Raw genomic sequence first — 20,582 nt, forward strand, 5'->3', positions numbered from 1 at the left:
TGTCATTCAGGACACGCACGATGGTAAACTCGTGCTGCCAGGAAGACAGTGCAGAACATCTAGAAAGCTTTTCCTGCTGGGTGTTGGTCCTCATTATATTTCCTTTGCGTTAAGAACTTGTGTTTTTTTAGTCTTTGGAGGAGGATACAGTGTTGTAGGAGGTTTTGAGCAAGAGACAAGACTTGGGTACTTTGTGGATTGTTATCGCCCTGCAAGACCCTTCGCAACTTCCTCTCGCCGCCCACAGCAGAATACGGAAACCCTGCTGTATCAGGCCACTTCTGCAATTACAGACAGTCACGATTAAAGGGATCCTTCTTTCACACTACACCCTTCTGTTCTGAGACTCTCTTTGTATTTGAAAATGTGTCTTTTATGGTGGAATGCCCAACTGAGCCTCGGTCTCTCCTCTCTCTTTGCCGCCCTGCAGTGCTGCAGTTGAAGCTCCAGCAGCGCCGGACGCGAGAAGAACTGGTGAGCCAAGGGATCATGCCGCGTAAGTGCCTCTCCCTCGCGCTCCGCGTCTGCGGGAGCTCGGGCTCCGCAGTGCGTGTGTGCCTGCTGTGCCGTGGGCCGCATCTAACAGAAAACGGGGGCGACACGTTTCATTTGTCCCTCTCTTACTTGTGCTTTTCCAAGTTCAAGGACTTTCGATCGCCGAATGCTAAGATACTGCCCATATTAAGTTCAGTGAAACAGACCGCACTGGGTTAATGGTGCCGTTGAACCATCCTCCCCTTCTGAGTTGCTCCTTTCAGGGGTTTCTGCTCCCTGTTACCCTCACTTCCCTTTACAGGAGGAGTGCATCTTGAGCGGGGGTAGTGTGAGAAAGAACCCACATCTTGCATGTGTTTTGCCTTTGTGTTCGGGTGCTTGGGATGAGAAAACCCTTTTCCACCTGGTGTTTTGAATCAACTGCAGTTTTATTTAGAGTGACATTCTCTGATCCCTGCGGCTGGCATGGGTGTGAGTGTGCTTGGTGGGTTTCCTGCCGAGCTGGGCGTAGTAGGTGCACAGCTACACTTGGGGAGAAATGAAACCAACACTGGAATCTCTTAGAAGTAAGAAATTTTGGTTTTAATACCAGTAGCGTTACAAACTGAGTGGGTGCTGAAGCCACCAAGAGCGAGATGTTGCACTTTTTGACATTTCTTTTGAAGTCATCAGCAGAGAGCTTAGGCTCTCCCTCTTCTTTCTTTTCTCTTGAGCATTGCTTGGACACACCCTACAAAGTGGAAAGAAAAAAAAAGTCCTACAACAACTTCTAGCCTCAGAGTGAGAGAACCGATGTTTTTCTCCTTAACTCAGTGCTGACCTACTGCCACTGTGTTTTCCAAATCCTCATTCACTTACTCATGCAGAGTATTTGAGAACCTGGTGTGTGTCCTTGATGCAGCAAGAAAAATCGAGCTCCTGCCCTCAGGAGTTTTATGTTTAAAAGGAGAATAGTGATAATAAACAAAGAGACAAATAAGATACTTTCAGAGTATGGTAAATGTTACAAAGTAAATTAATTAGCAGTTGGCGTGTTAACAAGAAATAGGAATGAGATGGGATCTCTTTGGATAGGATGATCAGGAAAGGCCTCCCTGAAGAGGAAATATTTGGGCTGGGGTCTGGAGGATGAGATGGAGTCAGCCATGCAGAAGCAGGCAGAGGGTCAGGGAGAAGCGAGAACAAATGTAAGCACCTAGTGCAGGTAAGAGCCTGACATGTTTGAAAACATTAAGGTAGTGGGTATGGCTGGGGCCTAGTGAGTGAGGAGAGCCTAGGCCAAGTTAAGATCGGCAGGGTGGGCGGGGCTAGGAAGAGGGCTTCCCAACTACGGGAAGAGGTAGATTTTATTTTAGGTACAATGGGAAGCCTTGAAACCTTTTAAGCAAGTGAGAATGGGATTTGATTCATGTCGTGGTGATGGCAGGTCTGTTTCTAAGGGCTAGAACTGTATAGCAGGTGGAAGAAAGGTGAGGTCTGTTTTAATCCTAAGCATCAGCCAGGAACTTAAGTCTCAAATTCAGCTTTTTATTTACTGCAGTTAACTTCCAAACCATTTACCCACATTATGCTGCTGTCTTCTCTGGCTTTCTGTGAAGGACTTCCCACCCGCAGCCCTAAAGAATCAGATATAGCGACTGCTTGTGCGGTGGGTCAGTGATGTGATCAGGTAGGGCGCTACTTTGCTTTACAGAACACTCCAGATCTGCCTCATTAAACCCTTCTGGAAGAACAAGTCACCCAGACTCTCATCTCCTTGTCCCTTTCACCAGGGACATCATATGTTTAATGTCTACTTTGTGCCCAGGGTAGTTAGTCCTGGAGAGATTAAAGAAATATCAAGCAAGGTACCTGCCCTCAGACATTTAACAGTTTATTTGAGTAGCTAAAATTTACCCACATACAAAATAAAGAGCCCTTCAGCATCCTGTGGGGATGCTGACTAATTACAGTACTAGTTCTGAGAGCATAACGCTATTTCTCAAGATCCGGGAGATGTTTAGGGTCTGAAAGCCTTGCAGAGAGGATGAGGGCCCTGCATTCCTGTGCCTGTCTCATACTTGGTACCAGGGACTACTAGAGCTCACTGCTTAATACAATTGATGGAGTATGGTGTCCTTGCTCAGCATTTCTTGTCATGTTCTGTGTTGTTTAAAGACAGGTGATGCTTCCATTACTGGAGTCACCTGCTTATACATTTCCCTCCAGCCATACTCTGAACTCCTTGAGAAAGTGTCTTATCCAGAACTGGGCACTGAATGAATGACTCAGGACAGCCGGTTTTCAAGTGTGATATGTGTGTGTGTGTGTGTGTGTGTGTGTGTGTGTGTGTGTGTGTGAGAGAATGACAGACAGGAACAGATACAACTCTCTTGCAAACTTGTTGGAATTCTAGACATGGAATTTGGAACAATGCTTCTGTTCTGTTAGAAGCCCAGATTCTAAGATGTGCTGAATACCTGATTGTATCCTCTGCACTGTTCTCTGTATCTGTGAAGTGAGAGAAGCTGCCCTTCCTACAGGAACAGGGATTACCTGTTTCCGTGAGAACACCGCATCTTCCTCCTACCAAAGGGTCGCCTTCAGCTGCGGACACAGTCTTGGCTTTCAGCTTTTCTAGTGAAGGAAGTAGGTCACAATCTTAGATTCTGAGGGACTGTTAATGCCTGGCACTAGTTTCAGGTGTGAAATTCCCTGTTCATCTACATACCAGGTGATACATGGATAGGGTCCTGAGGTTCTCCCCTCCGCCCTGCCGTCAGCAGAGTCAGCCCTGCACCCTGTGAGTAAATTCTTCCTCATCACAGCCCTGCACTCTCTACCCTTATCCTGTGGTAGACTCCAGCACCCTCAGCCACCCTGACCTCCGCACCACCTGCCAGCCTCTCACCCTCCATGCCACAGCTTCCGAAGAAAATAGAGCAGGACTGGAAGCAGATTGTAAGTGACCAGCAAATTGTTGATTGTTGGAGATTTGGAGGCCTGAAAAAGTGACATCTGCTTCGAAGGGTCCATTTCCATTCCCATCTTGCTGGCCTGAGGGGTTTCTCTAAAGTGCATTTATACATAAGTTTGTTGTACAACTGAGGAAGTAGGTACACCCTCGAACTGTTGGAAGGGAGTGATGGAGTCATGGCTGTATTCTGCCTCATCATTTCTCTGTTTATATCTTTTATCAAATTCTTCTCATTCCAGTCTTATTTATAGCTCTGGGAAGAAAACCCACCCACCTCATCTTCCAGAATACTCCTACACAGTTCCCATGTAGGACTGCCTTTCAGTTCTGACAGCATAATCTGTAGGACACCATGTCTTCAGTGGCTCCCTTACCTTCAGAGTTGTTCATGTTCTGCATATCGTTCAGAGCTGAGGTATGGCCTCTGATAAAGTGCAGGGGATTAAAGCATCTCCCAATTCCTACATACCCCTCTCTGCTGTTTGATACGCTCTTTTCATGGCATCTAAACTATGGGGTGTGGAAGTTAGTTTCTGATGTGTTTTTAAACAGGATCATTTACCAGCATCTGTCACTCTCCTCATGTAAACTTGTGTCTCAAATTTAACACTATATAAACCCTACCAAATACAGAGTGGCAGATAGCAAAGGATTACATATGCCAGGCCCTGAGCCTTCTTTAATAATGTCTGAAGCTCTGCATATCTTGAGGGAGATGAAAGATGGCACAGATAGGAAGCTTGTGCTTAAGTCCAAGATTAAGACCAGAAATGCTGCTGTAGCCAGAGTGAAGATTCATAGAAAACACGGGTCATGTGTGGTACACTCTGTTCTCAAACAGCTTTCCCCCACAGCCTTTCTCTTTGACATTTAAAGGTGTACTAGGTCATAAGGTTTAGGTGAAAATGAAGAAAATGTTCTGAGCACTGCTGCAGAGGAATAACCTTTTTTAGGAAAACATTGAAGTTCTTCTGACCCAGAAAAATGAGGAAAAGTCTCCTGTAATCTTTCTGGATTTGAAAGAAGAACCTTATCTGTCTCTTCCTTCTCAGCCTTCTGTTATTCTCTTTTGAGTCCTTGAGAAAAGCGTAGAGTTGCATGTTTCTGTGCTTGTGTGAACCCCTAGTTCACTGTTTTCCCGTGTGTGTATAGTGGAAACACCTTGGCACCTTGGCAAGCATGTGAAGAAATCATTAGTTTTGTCCAGTAGATTCTCTAAGGACCTTGGTCCATTGCTTGAGTGAGCTTGTTTTTTGTTTGTTTGTTTGTTTTTGTTCTCATTTTAAATGGCGTTTTTGTGCACCAAGTGGGTGTCATTGGTGACCTTAACCACCGAATAGTTAGAAGAATCCAAAGAGTGTGAGGGCATCACAGTTCAGAGAGGGCAGCCAGTTGCTGTCAATCCAGAAGACTCACAAACCGCCAAGCTCCTGAGAGGTACTCAAATGGGTTGCTAGGTGAAAAAGTGAACCATTTGGTCAGCTAGTTTTGACTGACTTGTGGGTGTGCAGATAGGTGCTGCATATCTCAGATTGAATCTGTAAAGAATGGCTTTATGTAACAAATCCCCACCACTCTGTATTTTCAATAAACTTGGCTGTATCTTGACTTCCTAACCCTTAGTTCTGCAGTCTGATCCCTTCCTTTGTCATGTTTCAGCTGTCAGTGTCAGCTCAGTGATCTATGTAGAGACCGTGTGGCCCAGTTGTAGCACTCATGGCTAATCTGTCAATTTACAGGGCCCCACGGTTAGCTGGAAACCTCCTGTTCATCTGATTATAGCAATCTCTGCACCAAGAAGAAATTTCTTTTAAACTCTGACAAGAGGTTATTTAATGGCTTAAAGTATTAGGATTGAGCACTATGATCTTTTACCTTCTGAAGCTAAATTTCTTCTTAATATTTTTATTTGTAACTTAGGAATTAGTACTTATATTATTCTTCACCAAATGTACAAACTGAATTTGAGTATTCTCTTTCCTTAGTATATGTGGATCAAATCCATTTTTGTAAAGCTCTTTTAAAACTGATTTTTGTGGGGTGCTTGGGTGGCTCAGTTAAGCCTCTGCCTTCGGCTTAGGTCATGGTCTCAGGGTCCTGGGATGCTTACAGGGAACCTGCTTCCCCCTCGCTTTCTGCCTGCCTCTCTGCCTACTTATGATTTCTGTCACATAAATAAATAAAATCTTAAAAAAACAAAAACAAAAACCCGAAATTTGGGAGTGCCTGGTGGCTCAGTGGGTTGGGCCTTTGCCTTTGATTTGGGTCATGATCTCAGGGTCCTGGGATCGAGCCCCGCGTCAGGCTCTCTGCTCAGCGGGGAGCCTGCTTCCCCCTCTGCCTCTGCCTGCCTCTCTGCCTACTTGTGATCTATCTCTGTGTCAAATAAATAAAATCTTTTAAATAAATAAATAAATAAAACAAGCCTGATTTTTGTTTTTGTAACCCCTGCAAGGATAAACCAACTTCCTGAAGCCCCAGAGTTTCTTGTAATGAGAAGGAGGCTACAATTTAGTTTTGTCATCTAGTGACTTGGAGACATAGCATGGGATCTTTCCCCCCATTACTAGAATTCAAAAGAACTAGCCATGCGGCTGCCTGGCTGGCTTAGTTGGTGGAGTGCACAACTCTTCTCCCAGTTGTGAGTTCGAGGCCCACACTGGGTGTAGAGATTACTTAAAAATAAAATCTTTTGGGGAGGTAATATGCTATGGTGAGTGTTGTGAAGTGTGTAAACCTGGCGATTCACAGACCTGTACCCCTGGGGCTAATAATATATGTTTATAAAAATTTTTTTTAAATTAAATTAAAAAAATAAAATCTTTAAAATCTAAAAACAAACAGGGGCGCCTGGTGGTTCAATCAGTTAAGCATCTGACTTTTTTTTTTTTTTTTAAGATTTTATTTATTTGACAGAACAAGCATGAGCCAGGGGAGGGGCAGAGGGAGAGGGAGAAGCAGACTCCCTCCTGAGCAGGGATCCCTATGCAGGGTTAGATCCCAGGACCCTGGGATCATGACCTGAGCTAAAGGCAGACACGCCAAACATCTGACTCTTAATTTCGGCTCAGGTCATGCTCTCAGGGTTGTGAGATCAAGTCCCGCATCAGGCTCCACACTGGCTGTGGAGTCTGCTTAAGATTTTCTCTCTCCCTCTCCCTCTGTCTGTGCACCCCCCCACCCTGCAAAATAAGATAAAATAAAAATAAAAACAAATAAAAGAACTAGCCATAAGATCAGTCCCATCCAATAGCACTTTTATTTTTTTTATTTTTTTTTAGCACTTTTAGCAACAATAGAAATATTCTATAACACTAGCCACTAGCCATACAGACTTTGAGCACTTGAAATGTGGCTAGCTTAACTGAAGAGCAGAATTTACAATTTAATTTAATTTAATTTTAATTAATTTAAATAGTCACATGTGACTGTAGCTATTATATTAGTGAAGTTTTAGACCTTATTGTGCCACTTAGGAACAAGGTGAGTTTGGGCAACCCTATTAACTTCTGCACTCAACTTCTACTTTTTATAAAAAGGAAATAAGCCTTCTCACCTACCTCACAAAGTTAGTTTGGAAATAAATGAGGTGTTCATGCTTTTGAAATATAGGCAGTGTTATTCTCAGTTAAGAATGGGAGGATTTGGGACACCCGGGTGGCTGAGTCAGTTAAGTATCTGCCTTCAGCTCAGGTCATGATCCCAGGGTCCTGGGATTGAGTCCAGCATCGGGCTCCCTGCTCAGCTGGGGGTCTGCTTCTCGCTCTTCCTCTCTCTGCCCCTCTTCATTTGTTCATGTTCTCTCTCTTTCTCTGTCTCAAATAAATTCTTTATTAAAAAAAAAAAAAAGAATGAGAGGAGCATTAGCTGGGATCTATGCCCCCCACACATATATCTCATTAATTTCTCTCAAAACCAGTGTTTGGGAATAGGAACTATTTTTCAATAAATCCTCCTTCCATTTTTCTTCCTACCCACAGATTAAAAAACAGTTGCTGAAAATTATTGAGTCAAAGAACCACTGGATAACATAGTGTTCTGTTAAGACTATTACTATTTTGTTAAAGATTGTTCCTATTTTGGTCCTATATTAGCAGGACTATGATTTTATTAGCTTAAGCTCTCGTGGCAGTGGATGTTTCTTCTTTAACCTCTCTTAAACAAAACAATTATGTGTCTGGGTTGGAAATGTTTTTTTTAAATTTCTGGGCAACTTGCCAAGAGACAGAAATGTTCACCCGTGGGGATACGGTGGTGATTCCAGGGCGGATGAGGGTCTGGTTTGAGGCTGAATTGCTCTTTTCTTTTAAAACTTGAATTTAGGATGACAAAAGCATTGGCTTCAAGGAAATGTCATTTGTCTAGTTTAAAGCAGAGTGTTACAGTGTTCAAGGCTAGTCCCAGCGGCTACTCGGTCTAGGTGGGGGCTGGGGTGAGAGCAGATCCTCACCCCAGCTTCCATCATTTCCCATTTGCTCCAGTCCACTTGGGAATTGCTAGAAGCTCTTTGGTAGTCTCTGTGGCCTGCATCCCTTTCTGGTAGGAGCCCAGAAGAGGCGTCCCCTAAACCCCACGGTTTGCCTGCTGCCTCCGGTCCAGGTCATGCCCTCAGGTTCATGCTTCTAGATGCTGACCCTCACAAATGTTCCTGTGGGGGGCGCCTGGGTGGCTCAGTGGGTTAAGCCGCTGCCTTCGGCTCAGGTCATGATCTCAGATTCCTGGGATCGAGCCCCACATCGGGCTCTCTGCTCAGCAAGGAGCCTGCTTCCCTCCTTTCTCTCTGCCTGCTTGTGATCTCTCTCTGTCAAATAAATAAATAAAATCTTAAAAAAAAAAAATGTTCCTGTGGTCCATCTGGCTCCTTTGGATCATTGATAGCTTTGTATGAGAGAGCTAGTCGCCTGTTTCCTTTGTAAAGTTGAGGTAAAATTAGGGCACCTGACTGGCTCAGTCAGAAGAGTGTGTGACTCTTGATCTCAGGATCGTGAGTTTAAGCCCCATGCTGGGTGTGGAGATGACTTAAATATTTTAAAAATAAGATTTTAGGGATGCCTGGGTGACTCAGTCAGTTAAGCATCTGCCTTCGGCTCAGGTCATGATCCCAGGGTTCTGGGATGCAGTTCCACATTGGGCTTCTTGCTCAGCAGGGAGTCTGCTTCTCCCTCTGCCTGCCATTCTCTCTCTCTCTGACAAATAAATAAAATCTTAAAAAAAAATGATATGTAATTAACATAACATGTTAGTTTCGGGTGTACAATATAGTTGTTTTTTTTTTAAGATGCAGAGAACCCTGCCTAATTGAGATGATGTTTCTTTAGCCCAAAAATGTGACCCTTTCTCTGTAATTGAATACCAAGGTGACATGGCATTTGAGAAATACCATTGTAAAATGTGTGTCCTAGGATTGGGGCTAACCTGACCCTAGATCTGAAGCCCAGAGAAAATTGTGTCAGGCATGTGGACTCAGGAGTACTCTCTTTCATCTCAGGAGATCAGCTGATCGTGTCACTCCGGGGTGTCATATGTTTCATTTCTGATAGATACTGCGACCTCTTCCCTGCTGTCATAAGGTATATTCACTCAGTGGTCAGTGACTAGCACCATACATCCTCCTTGACCAGTTGGTAACAAATCCCAAAATAGGACTCTAGAGTGAGTTGTATATTCATGTCCTCAGCATATTCATTGTTGAATTTAAAGAAGAATCCAAAAAAAGAAGGGGAGGTGTGCCTGGGTGGCTCAATTGGTTAGGCCTCTGCCTTTGGCTCAGGGCATAACCCCAGGGTCCTGGGATCAAGGCCAACATCGGGCTCCCTGCTCGGTGGAGAGCCTGCTTTTCTGTCTCCCTCTGCCTCCTGCTCTGCTTACTTGTGCTCTCTATCTCTCTGCCAAATAAATAAATAAAATTTTTTAAAAAAAGAAGAAGAAGAAGAATCCAACAGGGAGCCCTGTTGAACAGGCCATCAAAAAGTCTTCTTGGTAAGAGTTCTTGATAAAATTTAATATCTAAAAAGTTCAGTAGATATTCAGTTTTATTTAATAGTTCTTGAAGTGGGGACACCTGGGTGGCTCGGTTGGTTGGGTGTCTGACTCCTGATTTTGGCTCAGGTCATGATCTTGGGGTCATGGGACTGAGCCCTGCCTCAAGCTCTGTGCTCACAGCACGTCTTCTTTTTTTTTTTTAATATTTTTATTACTTATTTGACAGAGAGAGAGATCACAAGCAGGCAGAGAGGCAGGCAGAGAGCGGGGGAGGGGGGAGAAGCAGGCTCCCCGCCGAGCAGAGAGCCCGATGCGGGACTCGATCCCAGGACCCCGGGATCATGACCTGAGCCGAAGGCAGTGGCTCAACCCACTGAGCCACCCAGGCGCCCCTCACAGCACGTCTTCTTGTCCCTTTCCCGGTGCTCCTCCCTCTGCTTGCTCGCTCTCTCTCAAATAAATTAATTTTTAAAATCTTTAAAAATAATAATAATTCTCAAAGTGCCTGAGATATCCAAGACCAACTTCTTTTCAAGGTAGTAAAGGGAGTGAGGGAGTTTATAAAGTTGCTTGTTGAAACTACTCACAGATTTCACCTGCACCATTACAGACTTAAAGAATCACATAGGCGAGGTGGGGGGGGGATCCTCATAGCCCCCACTGGGGCCCACTGGGATGCGATCTGTAGAAGGGCAAAAGTGATTTGGAGTTTTTATCTACACAGATGACTTAAGCCTGTTGATAATGGGACTCGGTAAGAGGTAGTGGCTTTTGGGGGCGTGTGTGCTTCACCCGGGGAGCGGGGAGTGTTGGCGCGGCGGATAACTGACTGATCCAGAGCGTCAGGCTGGCTGTGATGGGAGAGCTGGGTATGAACGTGCTCGCCGTAGATGTCAAAGGGAAACTCCTAAGACCAAGTTAACCATCTTTAGCCCCTCATATTTTAACCTTTTGGAATTCAGTGAACCTGCTGTTACGCATATGCCGTCGAAGATCGCACACTGACCTTCTTTCCCTAGTCTCAATCTCTCTCACTGGGGTCAAGGTTGTGACACTCTGGAACAGCCTGCGTTTCTGGGAAGGAAAAGATTCAGCATCCTGAGTCTCCTCTTTTACATTGATTCTTGGTTGCTGGCTTTCCTGCTGGTTTGGGTGGCGGTGACAGCCCCGGTGCCAAAACAGGGGTGGTGGCAAGTCTGAGAACCAAAACAGGATGTGCACGCAGCACGTTTTCTGACTGTTTGGATTCTCGCTTGCACACATGCCACAACCCAGCTCTTTCTTCAGTTCACATGGATTTAGTTCTGGTTTCTGTTGTCACGGCCAGCCCCCGGAACTGTCGACACAACTCTTCAGTTAGTGTCTTTGTTGCCGGATAATACCGTAGGCATTTTGGTATGAAAGCTGAGAAACAGTAAGACAGAAGTTGGAAGTCCGGCCCAGTTAGCTGTCAGCATTGGATTCCACATGCATGCTGTTTCCTGCAGGAGGATGGCCCAGAGAAAAGCTGAACCAGCAACGGTGCCTCAGGTTTAACAGAGCCTCTAGCAGCTGGCAAAGCACTTTCACTTTATTAGTACCAACGGCCGTCAGCGCAGTGGTTCGTACAATTGCCATATCGTAGGTGAGGCCATTGAGGCTCAGAGGGGCCATGTGACCACCACTGAAAGACAGAAGCAGAGCCAGTCCTGTCTCGCTTCTCCAAAGTCCATGCTAACTCCTGAAAGTCACAGACTAATGTTTGTTTGTTTTTTTTTAAAGATTTTATTTATTTATTTGACAGACAGAGATCACAAGCAGGCAGAGAGGTAGGCAGAGGGAGAGAGGGAAGCAGGCTCCCTGTTGAGCAGAGAGCCAGATGCGGGGCTCGATCCCAGGACCCTGGGATCATGACCTGAGCCGAAGGCAGAGGCTTTAACCCACAGAGCCACCCAGGCGCCCCAAGACTAAAGGTTCTAAATGACGGGAATTTTATGGTGCTAGCCTGCTGTACTCCCTTGCCCACCCCCCACAGTTTCAGTAGTGAAAGTTGAAAACAGCATCAGATCAGGACCCACAGCGAGTGAGGTAAGGTGAAAGCTGGTAGTGGGCGGTGACAGGAGCTCTAAAATCGCTTCCAAGTTGCCGTCCCTTTCTGCTGCTGTTTGAAGGCGGAGGGTTGAAGGCCGGGGGCATCTTTCCATTTCTGTCATAATAACCTTTAGGTAGATCAGAGCTTCTTGATTTTCTCTGATGCCATTGATGCTCCTTAGACAATCTTACATTGTCCCTTCGCCGCACAGTTGCGTGGGTTCCCGAGGTTCAGCACAGTTGTGGGGCTTCACAGATGCTCTGCGGCAGTACAGTGTACCCCAGGTCAGGGGGCCCTGCTCTGCCCAGATACAGAGCCCTTAGATTCTGATTGCATATAAAGGTGGTGGAAACGCTCACTCACCAGTGGCATGGCTGACCTCTGTGCTTTCATCACTCAGGTGTGTAAATGACCCTCCCCTGATTCCAGCAGTCCTCTGGGCTCCTCACACTTCCTTTCTGTAGCTGACTTCTATAGAGTGTGCTCGCCAGGCTCCCGATGCAAACAGTAGGGTACTAGGCCCTCACTGGGGTGGGAGGGGAATTGCAAAAGACCTGATCCTTTGACTCTTAAAAATGCATGCTTTGCAACCGAGGGCGGTGAATCTGTAAAGGGCTCAGGAGATTAAACTCTACTAATTTGTGGGCACCTACATAGCTAGCAGAGCTGAAATTTGGAACTAAGCTGTTGAAAAGAGGATTTATCAAGTCCTTACTAGGTGTACTTTATGGTCACTTAGCCCCTGGTGTTGGAGAGTGAGCAAATGAAAATCCTTTCTCATCTGTGCTGACACCTTTCCTCTGCCTTTTGGACTTAAGGAAACAGTGGGTTTCGAATTTTAGTGGCACCGGAATCCTCAGAGAACTTAATGAGTAAAAGTCTTGAGGCCCAGGAATCTGCATCCCAGAGAGAGTCTTGCACTCCAGAGTCAAGCTAATGCCAGTGATTCTCCAGCTGCACCCAGAGGGACACTGGACCAAAGGCTGCTGATCTTTTCCCTTTTCATTTTTAGTGGCAGTATAGATCACTGTTACTGTCTTCTTGCACTAATTCTCAAGTAGAGGATAGCCTGTCTGTGTGATTCAAGAGTGATGACAAGTTTCTAGGACCTGTGAGGCTGCTGCTTATGCAATGACCCAGTTTGGACAGCTTTTGAGTCCCTTGTCTCCAGGGCTGGGGACCCCATACCATGTCAGTGGTCCCTTGACCAAGTTAACAAAGCGCCTGAAGCGGTGTGACAGACTAGTGCTAGGCCAAGGGATGGGACAAAAGGCTCCATTAACTTTGGAAAGAGTTTGTTTATATAGAGACCCCTTCTGCTATGTAGGCCCCTTCAGGGAGGTCTGGAGGGAAGAGGAATGGCAGAATGTGTGTCCACTTTGACATTTTTTGAGGTTCTATTTGAAGTCCTCCCTCTGTCCCATTGCCAGTATTAGAGAAAAGGACAAGGCAGCATCTCTTAGAGGACTGGCTGGGAGATGAAAGCAGAATGCAAAAGGTCAGATTAAAATCACCGAGGTTTTTGTTTCTTTGTGTGTTTTTGTTTTGTTTTGTAATTATCACATTTTGGGGCTGGGGGAGTAGATACTTGATCAGAGATTATCTTTGTGTCCCCGTCCCCATCCCCTCCTCCTACCTCTGTTATGCTGAAATAGAGACAAGTAAAAAGATACAAATTTTGGAATCAGAAGAACCAAAGTCTAATCTCCATTCTGTAGTTGATTAGGATGTGATCTCAGGCAAGTCAAGTCTCCATTATGAATTGTGGAAAATAATAAGTTCCAAGAAGCTCAAGGAAGATAATTCCCAACATACTGTACAAACATCAGGGAGAACGGGAGGCCGTTTGCAGCAACTCTGTGTTACTCTTGGGAGCCTTTTTGTCCATTACTAGGTTGGCAGACACGGTCCTACTTTATTTCTTCTCCCCATGTCATTTCCTCTAGTAGCACTTGAAAACAGAATAAAGCCCGAAGTCCTACAAAGTCCCGGTGGTCGCCCCTCTCTCGGCCTTCTCTTTGTATCTCCTGCCGCTCCTGTTCACTCTGCTCTGCTGCCCTGGCCTGGATGTCCTCTGTCGCCCAGGCTGGCTCCCACCTGGGGCCTTTGCTCTCCTTGCCTGGAGGCTCTTCCATGGATGCCTGTGGGGCTCACTCCTTCCTCTGGGCTCTGTTCAGAGGGTACTCCAGAGCATCTCCTGATCTTCCGGAGAGAGAAATGCTCCTGCCCCCACAGAATGACTCTCTCTCATTCAACTCCTGCTTTATATTTCTTCGTGGCCCATATCACCTCCTGCAGTGTTCGATGTTCATTTGTTTTCTGTGTCCTCCTTCACTAGAGTGTAGGCTGAGGAGAACATGGCTGTCCTAGCACCAAAACAGAGTCTGACGCATGGGCTCTAAGTAAATATTTCTTGGGAGAATGAGTAATTAACTGTTAGCACATCCTAACCTCTTAGGAGACATAAACCTCTGGACCCTACTTCCTCACCTCTTCTCCACCTGGTGCGTTGTGTGCCCCAGCAGCCTACTGGCCTGGCTCCGAGACCAGCGGCCACTTCCTAAGTGTCAGTAATCCTGTGGACACTGTATAAGCCTTCCTTTGTCTATCCTGCCCACTGCTGCTGTCTCTCTTCTCCTACTCTCGTTCTTTTTTTTTTTTTAAGATTTTATTTTTATTTATTAGAGAGAGAGCATGAGCAAGGAGAAGGTCAGAGGGAGAAGCAGACTCCCCAGCTGGGAGCTGGGAGCCCTATGCGGGACTCGATCCCGGGAGTCCAGGATCATGACCCAAGCCGAAGGCAGTCGTCCAACCAACTGAGCCACCCAGGCATCCCCCTACTCTTGTTCTTGAGGCTGACTCCTGAGAGCAGCTTTGCGTAGCTCTCTTCTGCCTCAGAGAGCCACCACCTCTGTTTCCTTTGCTGGGCTCTCTTCATCATTAGTGATGAACTGAATCACTTAAATTCTGGGATTCTCTTAAGATTCAGCACTGGCAAGGGTTTTCTTCTGTTTCTACATAACCTATCAGATTATCTTTGAATGATATCACACACACACACACACATACACACACGTGTACACACATGCACACACTTGCACATCTCTTGGTAGGATGTCTCATGATCAACTTGTACCAGCGTGCCCCTAACTGAACAGTTTCCCACCCTATCCCAAGCTTGCTCCTCCTGTAGTCTGAGAGGGTTAATGGCATAACCTTTCACCCAGTCATTCCACTTGATTCTTCCCAGTGTCCTCTTGATCACTACTATACGATCTTGAAAAGATGCAGGTCTTACTGTTTTGCAGTTCCCAGTGTCATAATTGATTTCAGGCGAGGGTCATCAGTAGATGCTGAAACAATGAGGTAAGTGATGGTTAGGGAACAGGATTTTCACATGGCCACAAATTACATTAATTACAAAGGAGGAAGTGCTACTTTTAAGATGGAGACATCTCCTGTCACCTTTCGAACTTCTAAGCACCATCAGGGGTTGGGCAACATGGTATATGTGTTTTCTAAACCAAGAGTTACACATCACCTGGAGTCTCTTTGCCAGAAATTTTTAACCTAAATCTAATCATGAGAAACAAATTCAGAATATAGGACATTCTGCAAGACAGATGGCTTAGATACTCAGGTTAGTGTCACAAAAACCGAAAAAAGGCAAAGACGGACTATTCTAGATTGTGACTGAAGAACAACCAAATAAGGTGCATGGTTCTCAATTAAATCCTAGATTGGGGGGAAATCTAAAAGATTATAAAGACATCTTGGGGGGGCAACTGAGGAAATTCAAATATGGACTGTAAATTAGATTATATTATTGAATCAGTCTTAATTTTCTTGAGTATGATAAAGGTATTTTTGTTCTGTAGGAGAAGGTCCTTATTCTCAGGAAATGCACATTAAAGAATTTGGGGATGAAATGTCTCGGTATCTGCAACTTTTAAGTAATTCTATAAACAAAAATCGTGTGTGTATATGCTTGTGCGTGTATGCTGGAGAGAGAAAACAAATATGGCTAAAAGATAGCTGGGTGATCTAGGTCATAGTTATAATAGCTGTTCACTATTCTTTCGGTGTATTTGTAAGTTTCATAGATTCAGAATTAAAAGGGGATACAAGGAAGGGGAGCATGTAGACCTAGGGGGTGGAATGAGTGTGTACCAATTACCAGCTGTGTTTCTGCTTATTTTATTTTTTCATATAAAACATCAAGTAAGGGGCGCCTGTGTGGCGCCTCTGCCTTCAGCTCAGGTCGTGGTCTCAGGGTCCTGGGATTGAGGCCCACAACAGGCTCTCTGCCCAGCAGGGAGCCTGCTTCCCCCCCTCCCCACCGCCACCCACCTCTCTGCCTACTTGTGATTTCTGTCAAATAAATAAAATCTTTAAAAAATATATTAATCCAAAATTGCTGTAAAAAAATTTTAAGTCTATTCAAATAAAGTTGTCTAAGGTCAGCATAGATAATAAAAAAAATATACATATTTAAAAAATAAAACATCAAGTAAGAAGTACCCCCCACCCACCCTCCATGCAGGTCTGTTTTTGTGACTCCCTTGGTTAATGTGGTGGCCACATACAGATCTTTGGATACAGTTCTTTTTTTTTTTCTTTAAAGTTTGTATTTATTTATTTGACAAAGATCACAAGTAGGCAGAGAGACAGGCAGAGAGAGAGAGAGGAGGAAGCAGGCTCCCCGCCAAGCAGAAAGCCTGATGTGGTGCTCGATCCCAGGACCCTGGGATCATGACCTGAGCTGAAGGCAGAGGCTTTAAACCCACTGAGCTACCCAGGCACCCAACTCTGGATACAATTCTTTTTTCTTTCTTTCTTTTTTTTTTTTTTTAAATATTTATTTATTTGAGAAAGAGACAGTGAGAGCATGAGTGAGAAGGTCAGAGGGAGAAGCAGACTCCCTGTAGAGCTGGGAGCCCGATGCGGGAATTGATTCCGGGACTCCAGGATCATGACCTGAGCTGAAGGCAGTTGCTTAACGAACAGAGCCACCCAGGTACCCCTAGATACAATTCTTGAAAATATCATGCCACTTTCTGCTGGCCCCCTTGGTTTCTGATGAGAAATTTGCTGTCATTCAAATTGTTTTCCCTCTGGTTGCTTTCACGTTTTTCATTTTCAAAAGTTTAATTGTGATGTATCCTGGCATGAATTTCTTTGGGTTTCTCTCTTCCAGGTTGCTCATCCTTTGAATCTATAGACTTAGGTCTCTTGCCACATTTGGGGAGTTTTTAGCATTTATTTCTTTTTTTCAACCCACCTTTTTTCTTCTTCATCCAGGGCTTGGATGATACGATGTTAGATTTTTTTTTTTTCTTTTTTAATGAGTACAGGTGACCTTGTTATCCCTGAGCCACGGTGAAAGTCCTGTCTCTTCAGCCCTTCCCTGACAGCAGGGAGGGGAGAGGTGTCTTATTTCTCCTAGGTGGGTTATAAGTCCAGGCTCCCTGTTTGGTCTCCACTTATTCCTTGGGGTGTGGGGAAGGTATTTGGTACTGGCTGGTGAGAATGAAAGCCCCAGCTTCATACTTGGCCTTCTTTGACACCTTTGGGCAGGGAATTGGAGAGCTATATTATAATAGCCTTGCAAGGCGGGGGAGTCTAGACTCCTGGTGGCAGATGAGGCATTTGTTGTGGTGTCTGTCTGGAATAGAACGATTATTGTCTAAAAGTTTTGTTTGGCGAGTTTGCCTTTTTTCTGGTGCTTTGGGCAGTGAGAGTAGGTTTTGTTGCGGCTTTTTCGTCTGCCTCCATTGGCGTTTCCAGATTGTTGGTTTCTTCAGCTCCAAGTCTGGGATGTATGAGATAAAGAGGAAACCCAGGGAACTCACCACTGCATCGTTCTTCGGGTCCCAAGTCTCTAGCCAGCTTGCCTTCTTCTCTTCACCTTTCAAAACCTACTTAGGTTGGTTTGTTTTATTGTTATTTTTTTAATTAAATAAACTCTACCCCCTATATGGGGCTTGAACTCACAACCCCAAGATCAAGAGTCACATGCTTCTTCACTGAGCCAGACAGGCACCCCTACTTATGTTTGTTTTATATATAGCATCTGGAGTTTTTAGTTGTACTTAGTGGGAGGAGTAGAGAACAGTATGTCTGTTCCATCTTCCCAGATGCAGAAGTCCCTGCAGTAGCACATGAAGGGTCTTCGTGGGCTGGGCTGTCCTCCTCTCCAAACTCATTGTTGCCACATGACGTCCTCCTTGGTCCCACCATATCAAACTACTTGTAGCCCCTTGAACTTGGTGTGCTCCTTTCTATCTTCCTGCTCTTGGGTGTTCCTTAGCCTCAGATGACCTCCCCACTCGCTTTTTTTTTTTTTTTTTTAGATTTTATTTATTTATTTGACAGACGGAGATCACAAGTAGGCAGAGAGGCAGGCAGAGAGAGAGGAGGAACCAGGCTCCCTGCTAAGCAGAGAGCCTGATGTGGGGCTCGATCTCAGGACCCTGGGATCATGACCCGAGCCGAAGGCAGAGGCTTTAGCCCACTGAGCCACCCAGGTGCTCCCCTCCATCACCAACTTCCGTTCTTATCTGTGTTGTTTCTGTTTTGTTTGTTTGGGTACAACATCTCTGTCAGATCTACCTGGACAGCTCATACACTCTCGCCTTGGGCTGAATTTTGCCTCTTCTGTCCTATGTGGTACTTTATTTATTTATTTATTAAAAGATTTTATTTATTTATTTGACAGAGAGAGAGCACAAGTAGGCAGAGAGGCAGGCAGAGAGAGAGGGAAGCAGGCTCCCCGCTGAGCAGAGAGCCCAATGCGGGGCTCAATCCCCGGACCCCGGGACCACGACCCAAGCCCAAGTCAGAGGCTTCAACACACTGAGCCACCCAGGCACCCCCTATGTGGCACTTTAAATTACCTCTGTAGTTGTAAACACAACTTTCCATCTTGTGTTGTAATTATTTGTCTTTTTCTCTAACCAGACCATGAACTACCTTGAGGGCTGGGACCCTATTCTGTTTATCCTTACTCTCAGTGACTAGCATAATACTTCAGAATTGTTTATTGGATGGGTGGATGAGTGACTATATTTTTAATTTCCTTCCCGGGTTATTAAATGCATTTATCTCCTGTACCCCATCCCCTGCCCAAGCCCCCAACTTACGTATCCAATGTGTGTTTGCCTGCTGCTTCTACAGTGGAAAAAGAAATCCAGCAGGCTTTCCTGAAGGAAGGTCTCCTCAGACCGTGGCACTCCATTGACTGCTATTAGCTATACTGTGTTCATAGGCTTCTTGAGTTCCTGTGAGTGTAGACTTGGTGGTGAGCTTCTGGCAAAAGTATCTTATCGAGGATGGGAACCATCATTTTTATTATGCCAGCGCCTAATTAAGCGGCATTCTGACACGGGCACTTAGTAAATACTCCCCAGTGATCATGAGGAAATGAGTCTTGATGGCTAACTGCTGTCTTTCCTTGCTGAGATGGGAGGAAAGAACAGAGCTGTTCCCGGAACTGTTTTGTGGATCCCAGAAGATATTCCCTTGCCTATATGTTTAAGTAAATCTCAGGTTGTTTAATGTCCTAATGCTATAGGTTGGTTTTTAAGGGTCCTTATACTCCCTAAGTGCTAGATTAAATCCGGACTGCTCGATTTCTGTGCTCCTGCACTGTAGGTCACAAAGTTCAGTGGACACACTGAGCATGGCATTGAACTCCCCCTTGGAAGCTGATGGCAGTATATTTTTCAAAAAATTAAAACTAGGGCACCTGGGTGGCTCACTTGATTAAGCGGCTGCCTTTGGCTCAGGTCATGATCCTGGAATCCCAGGATTGAGCCCTACACTGGGCTCCCTGCTCAGTGGGGAGTCTGCTTCTCCCTCTGACTCTCTCCCCTCTCATGCTCTCTGTCTCACTCACTCTCTCAAGTAAATAAAATCTTTAAAGAAAAATTAAACCGTTTTTCTTTTTTTAGTTCACAAGGCCCTCATTTAATTAAGGCAGCAAACATGTAAGGAGAGAAAGAAAATGAGCATTGGAGAGAGGGAACAGAATATAAATGGGTGTTATAGCCCGCCAGGGGTGAGACCCACATCTAGAACTGAAACTGTGATGAAGAACGTCACACCTCTTAGCCACTTCTGTACATTGGATTTCCGTGAGGAGCTTGGTTATTTTTCCTTTCGGTACGTGCTGCACACTTCCCTTTGAGCACACAAAGCAGTAAAGGGTCCCAGTGGAACCGGCTTCCAGACGATGGGAGTAAAGGGTCAAGAAGTGCCCTCACCCCAAACATGTCACAAGCCACATGCATAGTTCTTGGGTATGCATTGGTTTTGGGGGCTTCTCTCAAAGACTGCCTTCTAGGAGTTTCTGGGGAAATGAAATTTCTGAGTAACATCCTGGCTCTGGTGGCAAAGCCGTTAAGACAGCAAGGAGGCGGGAGATGGAGGTCCGAGGCAAATGTAGCCCTCCTCATCAGACACACATTTATGGGTTAACTTTGAGTCTTTTAGGGTTTTTCCACAAACAGAGGCCTAAACTTTAAAAACTATTTTCTGCTTTGTTGCTCTTGGCTTGTGAAGCCCCAGGTGATTTTGACTGCACACTGCCACTCACTCCTCCCAGGAAGCCCAGGGCTTACCTTTAGAGCCCTGTGTCTTGGCTGCCCCAACTCTAGTCTCTCCCCACGGGAGCCCAAGGAACATCCTACAGGAATCCTGACAGCGACCTGGAGGAGGAATAGCTCCCTTCTTCTGTTGGAAATAGCTCTGGAAGTTGCCGAACCTGTTCTCAGAGAGAGTTAACAATGGGGAAAGAGTAGCACAGAGCGAGTATGGGCTGCTCTCGGACTGGGACGAACCAGCACACGTGTCAGAAGGTTGAGACCAGAGAAGAGAAGGCGGACAGAACTAGAGCTGGGCTGGGGCCCACCTCTCAGTGAGTGACCGCGCAGGTGCCTGTGCTGTTAGCTCCACCACATAAAATAAGAAGGGTCCTATCCTTGTGGGTTGGTAAGAGGATCCAGTGTGCTGATAATGTTAAAAAGTGAAATAGTTTTGTGGGATTGGTAATGACTGTCTTGAATTCTTTTCTTGTCC

At 45.4% G+C, this 20,582-nt stretch overlaps 1 protein-coding gene across 4 annotated transcripts in view; it reads left to right on the top strand.

The window, feature by feature from the left end:
* The window catches only part of MRTFA (myocardin related transcription factor A), a 97,618-nt gene that overhangs the window by 55,986 nt on the left and 21,050 nt on the right, over window positions 1-20,582 (top strand). For all 4 annotated transcript variants that reach the window (XM_044229283.1, XM_044229284.1, XM_044229286.1 and 1 more), the window contains exon 2: window positions 431-496. In XM_044229283.1, the coding sequence (XP_044085218.1) occupies window positions 431-496 (66 nt within the window). The remainder of the gene's footprint in view (window positions 1-430; window positions 497-20,582) is intronic.

The sequence above is a fragment of the Neovison vison genome, chromosome 12 (assembly GCF_020171115.1).
Source record: "Neovison vison isolate M4711 chromosome 12, ASM_NN_V1, whole genome shotgun sequence".
NCBI lineage: Eukaryota > Metazoa > Chordata > Mammalia > Carnivora > Mustelidae > Neogale > Neogale vison.